Here is an 8,568-nt window from a genome sequence, read left to right on the forward strand (position 1 = left end):
ATAATTTTATAGAGTCCAATTATGTATATATACTTACTCTCTATTAATTTACCATTTTAACTAAGATATTTTAAATGGAATAACGAATATTCTGTATAATTACTCCTCTAGAAGACCATATCATGGCCGTATCTAACATGGATCCCACAAGAGAAAATTTTACATCCTTTGCATGTAGACATAGGTGGACAAAAGATAGGTTTTTTTTTTTTTTTTTTAATTAATTTGACATGAAACTTGGAAAGGTAAAATCCCACTCATTTGATAAGTAACCCATTACAATGTAGTGAATTGGCTAAATGGACCTTTGGGGACAAAAGTCATTACAATTTTGACATCACTCTACTTACTACCGGCAGGTGTGAGCATTGATTGGTTGGGTTAAAAAAATTAAAAAAAATTAAAAAAAATTAAAAAATTGAATAAATTAAAATTTTTAACAAATTAAATTAAATCGAACTAAAGAGAAAGATTTAGAAGGACAAGCCTAACCACTCTGAAAGCCGATAGATTTAGAAGTCAACTTTATAAAAAGATTAAAAAAAATGAAAGATGCAGTATGCAAAATGAAGATCACATATGGGAAGTATTAAATTGCATACATTTTCTTATATTCATTGTTTAAGATATCTGTATCTGACATCATTGACATTGAAAGTGAACGAGACCTGCTTCCGAATGATGATCTTCGTATGCTCCTCATATTTGAGGCTTCAATCCGATGCTTTATTACCCAGTAACACATTGTTCCCAGAGTTGTAACCATTATACTTGCTCCTACGATTGTAACACTAATTGCCAACCATTTCTCATGTTTTCCCACCACAATAAATGACAGAGCCAAGAATGCTACTGATATAAGTGCACAAGCTATCCACATCAACTTGTTAATAATCGCCATCATCTGCTTCTTTGCCTTGCTTTCTATTGCAACAACTGATGTTTGCACCACCACAACAGCTAGAGAAATGAAGAGAGCAATAGAATCGAAGATGAAGAATATTATAAATGGAGCTTTTGGAGCAATATTTGCTTCCCCAAGAGATTGTCCTGGGGGAATATCATTCACATCATCGACATATTGGCCAGGGACAGTGAAGATTGCAGCAAAGGCTACTGTGGCAATGAGGACGGCTACAACAGTTGTCGAGTTGATGGCATTGTTAAGACCTTCTGCATGCATTTTGTTAACGCGTTTAGCAATGCCTTGCACTCGCCTGCGAGTTTGACGGGTGTGTTCCAACTGGTTGTGAACTTCATGTCTTATGTCACTCACAGTTTGTTTCAATTCTCTTGCAGGATTTGTTGCTTGTGGCTTAATAAATTTGGCACTCTGAACCCCATGTTCCTGCAAAATTTCTGCAATATCTGGGTGTCCAGTTTTCTCAGCAGTATCAAATGCAGTTTCACCAGTCTTATTGACAGCTTTTATGTCTGTTTCGTTGTGCTTGAGTAGCAAGTGCACAATCTGCACAAACAAAACACTACCATGTCTATTAATCCATTTCATTTTTTCAGGCATAAATGGTATTCGGATTTCGGCTATTACATATACACAGGACACTAGCTTACCTTATTTGTTTGACCACAGATCATGGAGTACTTTGGCATAGGTTCAAAACTTTCAGTAGCCACTTGTATATCTTTTTTTAAAGTCTCCGTTGCAACACCAGAAGAGCAATTTTCATATACTAAACTTTGTAACAATTAAGATACGTTTTTTAGTGCTTTAGTAAGCACCTTCAGGACAACAGCACAGGTTTCCAAAACTAAATCCTTCCAAATTAAGGAACAATCTAGAAGAGCTAACAGTATATATTTAAATCAGCAAACTCTGCAAGCTGACATCAGGATCGCAATTTTCAAGTTCTCATTCCACAGCTTGAGGTTTAAATAATCAGAATCTCAACCCCACAAACTTCCAATTTTGACTTTATAACCATTTTCACTATATTATAGTTTCCACTAAGTTCAATTAATTGCAGCAAGTTGTCAGATATGTCAGGCTCTTGTATAGAAGTCAACAGGCAATGCAATTTCAACAACCGACATGAAAAGCGTTTATCCATATTATATTAGAAGAAACAACAATTATGCGATATGCATAGCATTGAAAAAATACAGCCTTACAAATAACATACACGGTTGAGGAATTTGTTCCTTAATATGCCAAAATTTAACAGGCTATTAAGAGGATTTGACCAAAATAACAATTAGCCAAGTGAATTGCTGAGCCTGACAGAGCAAAACTTCGCCAGTACATAGATCTCTCAAATCATGAGGAGGTCAAAGTAATTTTGTTGAACTAACACTGTTTCACTATCAATTCTTGGTAAAGCAAAACCCAATCTTTCTACAGTGCAGTTAGCCTTGAATACTACCTCTTCAGTTTCTTATTAGTCACATGTTCTTAGCAGCTAAGCAAAGTATAAGGCAATCAAATTAAATAATTGAGCAATTTGATATAAACCCAAAATTTCAGCACTGGCATTCAACTCCTTGGGTAAGTATACCAAATGATCTACGGAACAAGAATAAAGTCACCTTTTATATATTAGGGGAGAGAATCCATTCACCTGAACTCTTCCTTTCCGAGTTGCTATATGCAATGCTGTGTTGCCCTTGGTATCAACTATGTTCACCGATGAAGGTTCTGCATTTATCAATTCCTGTACCACCTCAACATTTTGCCCCTTCACTGCCATGTGAAGTGCTGTCTGCCCCTTTTTATCTATCCTTGTCACTATCCCAGGCTCCATCGCCACAAGTGCCCTAATAACCTCCAAATGTCCATTTCTAGCTGCAGAATGCAAGGCAGTTTTCCCATTGCTTCTAGCAATGGTTGCCAGGCTACTCCCTGCATTCAACAAAAAATTCACTATCTCTATATGCCCTTGTGTCGCAGCCGTATGTAAAGCCGTAGTGTTTGATGAATCAACAGTCATAGCCAATTCTGGATGGGCCTCCATTAGAATTGCCAACATATCTGGAAAAAAACAGAAAGGCAGAACTAATCCTATCTTCCTTAAAGATTAAAAAAAAAAAAAACAAAATCAAACAGCTGTACTATTGGAACATACCTAAATCACCTTGCTTGGCAGCAATGTGGAATGCATCAAACCCATTTCTTGCTTTGATACCAGCACCAGCAAGATCATAATATTTAATCATTTCCCTAACTAAATCAACATAACCATATTCAGCAGCTACATAAAGGGCAGTCTCTCCTGACTGGTTTTGCTTCTCTAACAATTCCGTCAATTCTTCCCCCAAGGTATCAGAAAAGATTTCCATTACAGCAGCCAGATTTCCTGCTCTAGCTGCAGAATGCATTGGTGTATCATCTTTTTTCCCTGTCAATTGCTTGGTCATCTTTTTCCGAGGAGCTGGATTATGCAGAGGAGCTGTTGGCTCCATTTTGGATCCACTGATCACCTCCTCTTTCTAACAATAGTCAGTAACTCAGGCCTTCTTCTTCTTTCCAGTAAAAACCCAGATCAAAATTTGCATCTTGTATAATCAAGAATCATTATTGATTTAAAGCGACCCAGATAATGATAAAATATTGAATTTCTTCTGCAATTCAACAATTGCAGATTCTTCACGGCCTATTCCTGCCTCCCATGATTGGCTCTGCACTTTCTCGCATACTAAATTACAAGCCTGTTTTTTTTTTTTTTTTTTTTTTAAAAAAAAAAAAAAAAAAAAACTAGAGTTTCAATTCTGGTGAAACCTTATATAAATCGGTAATCCCCCCCAAAAAAAAAGCCCACATCTTCTCTCCCATTATCAATGCCAATGGCTACACCAGCTCATCCATATCATTAAAAAAAAAAAGGCTTAAAAACAACGAACCATAATTTCCCCTCAAAACAGAAGATTGAATAAAGAAAATGAAAATAAAGAAAAAGACAGCCATTTTTTACCTGGGTTGAAAGGACAGAGCTTGTTTTGCTCTCCTCCATCAAAAGCCAAAGAATCCATATAGTTTAGAACCACTTTCTAGAGGGAAAACTCAATCAGAATCGAAACACTCTGCAATGCATTTTCGAAACATAACAAACACAAACGTTTAAGTGGGTTAGATTATTCAATATTGCAAAGAAGGAATAACAATTATATAAGAACAACAAGCATTAGGCCAAAGAGACATGAAACGCACGTGTAGGCAACAACTTTATTTGAATCAAAGAAACCAAATCCTCAGATACACAGTATTATAGGAATCAATCTTAGCTAGACTTTTGCAATGGTTATTATAATTATCAGAACGTTAATATGATTTACTTTTTCTTGTTTTTGGAGAGAGAAAGAAAAAGGCAGAGAGAGAGAGAGAGAGAGAGAGAGGCAAAAACCAGAGGAGTGGTGTTGGATAATGGACGGCAACGGCAATAACAGAACCAAGGCCGTAAATGCGTACCAGAGAGCGAGTATGATGTAGTTGTTTTTACCTTATGGCTTGTTTGGTGACTCACTTCTTGGCCGTTTATCAACTTTTCTTGTTTTTATGTATTTTTCTTGACGAGGATATGTACTATTGTTTGCTGCTAAATTACAAATGAAAATATATAATTATTTTTTTATGAATATAATGTAATATTATTTAAAATGGCACGTCAAATCATATTAAATAAATAACATTCTTTAATCTAAGGAATTTTAATTTTTTATAACATTTAACTTACATAATTTTCATTATATAATAACAGAAAATATTTTTTAATTTAAAAATATATTTTTCACAATTAAAATAGCTAATATTATGACTTTTAAATATAATTTTGATTTTTTTAACTTAATTGTCCTAATAAAATATCATGAAAACTATTATAATTATTTTTATTAATTACAAAAAATTAGTATTTTTCCTATTTCAGAAAAATTAATATCTTTTTATATTTGTCATAAATAATTATTTTTATAATAAATTAAATACTATATTTTTCATATTTCACAAATAGAAAAATTCTATCATCTTTATGGATGTTTTTGTATTATTGCTATTTGTGTTTAAAAAATTCATAATTTTAATTTAACATTTTATATTATTTTATCAATTTTTTCTTACCTAACAATTAATAAGTATATTTGCAGCCCACTTTTTTGAAATTGGACGCTCTGCATATTTTTTTATAGAGTTTGCCTTTAATCCTAAGTATTACCTTAAATTAACAAGTTAGCCCTTAATTTTAAAGGAAAAAAAGGAAATTTTGTAAAGAAGTTTAGAAAAAAAAAAAAGTTCAGGGTAAAAATAGCTTTTATCCAACTATAATTTTGAAAAAAATTATTATTTAATTTTTATATTTTAATAAAATTAATTATTTGATCTCTATATTTTAAAAAATACATTATTTAATTTTTATATTTTACTTTAATTCAATTATTTAATTTTTTTGTCAAATTTTCTATAAGTCTATCAAGTTAAATTACTATTTTCTCTCTATTTTAGTTAAATTAATTAATTAATTTTTATATTTTAAAAAATATTATTATTTAATTCTTTTATTTTATTAAAACTAATTCATTAATTTCTACATTGAAAAAGATATTCCTTAATAAAAATAAAAATTCTACGTTATAGAGCTTAAATATGAATTTATATTTTTTTTAATTATTTAAATATTTACATTCAATTCCTTGAGTTTCACTTTTATATTTTCTCTATTAGAAAACAAATTTTCTATATTACTGCCTTTACTACTTGAGATGTAAAAGAATTAATTAACTTTTTTTTGTGTATAGCTTGTATTAATTTTTATCAAAAGATGAAAAATAAAGAGAATGAGTGAGAAAAAATTATGGGTGCAAACCAAAAAAATGTGAAAAAAAAGAAATAAAAGAAAATAACAGTGAACAATAAAGAAATAAGAGTGAGAGTCTCAAAATAATTTAGATATAAACAAATAATAGGAGGGATTAAAGGGAATTAAAGGAATTAAATTATATAAATTAATTAATTTAATTTTAAAAATATAAAAATTAATTAATTTATTAAAATAAAAAAATTAAATTATATTTTAATTGACATAAAATCTTTGATAAATGAAGAATTTAATCAAAAGATTAAATAAATTAATAAAATTAAAATATATGAATTAAATAATATATTTTAAAAATATAAAAATTAAATAATTAATTTTATTAAAATATAAATATTAAATAATAATAATTTTTTTATAATTTATTTCTTTCCCCCACTCAAACAATGTTAGTAAGAGATGATTGGCAAGTGCATGAACCCAATGACCATCAACATCAACTCTCCTGCTAAATAATAACTCCAAAACCCCTTTTCTTTCTCTTTCTCTCCACAGTTGACTAAAGTGAAAAACAAGGGCCTCAAAATTCTAATGGAATAAAACTTAAATAAAATAATTTTGAACTAAATTAATCCAAAATTTTCATTTAATAAAAAATAAATGTATTTTTTTATAAAAAATTTATTTTTAATTATTTAATAATAAAATATTTATTTCATCAAAGAGATAGATAAGAATAATAAAAGATTTTATATTTTCTAAATAAAATTAAGTATTCGATCAATTAAAAAAATTCTTACTGAAAATACTTTACTTCTAGGCCTTTTTCAATGTGAGCAGAATAAGGTTTAATTCAATGGATTAAAAAATATTTGTAATTTATTATAAAAATATAAAACATTAATTTTTATTTTTAAATAATCAATTAAAAATAAAAAATAAAAAATTCAAAAAGTCCACCAAATATGAACTTAAAAAAAAAAAAAATCTACCCTAATCTAACAATCTAGGGTTTTTCTTCTCTTTCTATCAAATATCTATTAATCCCAGCTCAAAACAGAATCTCATCAATCTAGAAATCACAAACCCCAGCTCAAGAATCACAATCAACGATCTTGAACTTCGGTTACCTTTAGCTTCGTTTTGTATATTTGATTTACCATATCGTGATCAAAATTATTATTCTTCTCTTTAACTAATTTGATTAGGAATGACAACGGATTAAATATTTATGAGTATCCAATTCAATCAAACCTTAGTAAAACGGGTTTGATTAGTATATAATTAGGTTTGTGACACATTTAAATTTGAAATTTAATATTATAATGGATTCGAATCGGATATGAATTTTACATGTTGTTTTTGTTATCCGATTTTATTTATTTAAATATTTAATTAAATATAAAATATATATTTTTATAATAATTTTTATATATTTTATTTTATATAAAATAAATTTGAAATATTTTACAAATCTATAAAATTTTTAAAGTGTAAATTGTAAAAATTATTTTTTATACATATTATTGAATAAAATATATAAAATTAAATGAATTCGAATATTTATCGGATAATAATAATTAAATTTAAAATTAATTTAAATAATTAAAGATAAATTTTAATTAAATTTAAGATAAAATTAAATTTAAAAAATACTAATTAAATTTAAATTTAAATGGAGCAATTTTTGCGAGCACACTGGTACTCGTTGTCATCTCTAAATTTGAGGCTGGGTGACAGTTGTTGGTCACAAGCGAGTCTAGGCAATGGTCACTGGTCATGGGCGAGTCTCAATTGTGATGTTGCGATTTCGAAATACTTTCAGAATCGTGTTCTCATCCATCAAAAGGCCCAGCCACGACAATGCTGGGTTTAACACTTGCGTAGACTATTTATTATCTTATTTTAATTATATAATTTAATATTTTTTTATATTTTTAAAATTATATTATAAAATTTTATTGGTGATAAATTTTTAATTAGTTGTAATTTTATTTCTGATAACTAAATTTTTTTAGTTGTAATCTATATAATTTTATATTTGATAAAAAATATAGAAATATATATATATATAAAACTATATTTTAATATTTGAAATAAGTTTATTAATAATTTTTTTAAAAAATAAATTATCATATATCAATAAAAGAATAAAAAATTAGAAAAAAAACACATACACATCCTAGTGATTTTAGAAATATCGTTATTAAAATTTTTAGATTTTAAATATAATAAATATTTTAAAAAATAATTTTTCAAATTTTATTAATAATTTTTTAATGAATAATTATTTAAATATATATTAGTACAATTTAAAAAAAATAAATCACAACTTCTTAGTCTAATTGAAAATGTAATTAAAAAAGATTAATTTTTATAGATATAAAATATGATGAGTAAAATTATTTAATACTTGAAATTATAAATTTAAAATTTTAAAATTTTTCAGAAAATGCAATAAAAAGAATTTTAGATAACTATTATTTTTCGTATGAGACAAGATTTTAGTAGTTAAAATTTGAAAAAATTTAGATAAAAAAATAATATTTAATATAATAAATTAATTTTTTATATAAAAAATATAAAAATAAAGATAAAACAGAACTTATTATATATATATATGTAGATTATGAGGTTGGCGGCTGATTATATGATTATGTGAATTAATTATTTGGATTCCTTCGATTTTTTTAATAATATTTTCTTTATGGCTTCCGTAAATCGACAATTTAATGATTAAAATTGAAATTTTTATGTTCAAATAATTAGAGAGAGACATTAATATTTGTTTATGGAAGGGAAAGAAAAG

At 27.5% G+C, this 8,568-nt stretch overlaps 1 protein-coding gene across 2 annotated transcripts; it reads right to left on the reverse strand.

Moving 5' to 3' along the window:
* Positions 1 to 578: 578 nt before the first annotated feature.
* Positions 579 to 4,386, reverse strand: LOC110644245 (ankyrin repeat-containing protein At5g02620). 2 transcript variants are annotated; one of them, XM_058143311.1, is made up of 5 exons: positions 4,356 to 4,386; positions 3,927 to 4,035; positions 3,081 to 3,663; positions 2,577 to 2,986; positions 579 to 1,468 (listed from the first exon to the last, which is right to left on the reverse strand). In XM_058143311.1, the coding sequence occupies exons 3-5, from the start codon at positions 3,415 to 3,417 to the stop codon at positions 590 to 592; spliced, it is 1,626 nt and encodes a 541-aa protein (XP_057999294.1). In that variant the 5' UTR covers positions 3,418 to 3,663; positions 3,927 to 4,035; positions 4,356 to 4,386; the 3' UTR covers positions 579 to 589. The 2 variants fall into 2 exon arrangements, with proteins under 2 accessions (XP_057999294.1, XP_057999289.1); XM_058143306.1 differs by having other exon boundaries at positions 4,163 to 4,367.
* Positions 4,387 to 8,568: the final 4,182 nt, after the last annotated feature.

The sequence above is a fragment of the Hevea brasiliensis genome, chromosome 1, assembly GCF_030052815.1.
Source record: "Hevea brasiliensis isolate MT/VB/25A 57/8 chromosome 1, ASM3005281v1, whole genome shotgun sequence".
Lineage (NCBI taxonomy): Eukaryota > Viridiplantae > Streptophyta > Magnoliopsida > Malpighiales > Euphorbiaceae > Hevea > Hevea brasiliensis.

What these genes read in the sequence shown, in the direction of transcription:
- LOC110644245 (XM_058143311.1), bottom strand. Translation starts at nt 3,417, where the DNA reads ATGGAGCCAACAGCTCCTCTGCATAATCCAGCTCCTCGGAAAAAGATG. An exon ending in TGCCAAGCAAGGTGATTTAG is followed by an intron (nt 2,987 to 3,080) that starts GTATGTTCCAAT and finishes GTTTTTTTCCAG; the next exon opens with ATATGTTGGCAATTCTAATG. An exon ending in CTCGGAAAGGAAGAGTTCAG is followed by an intron (nt 1,469 to 2,576) that starts GTGAATGGATTC and finishes TTGTTTGTGCAG; the next exon opens with ATTGTGCACTTGCTACTCAA.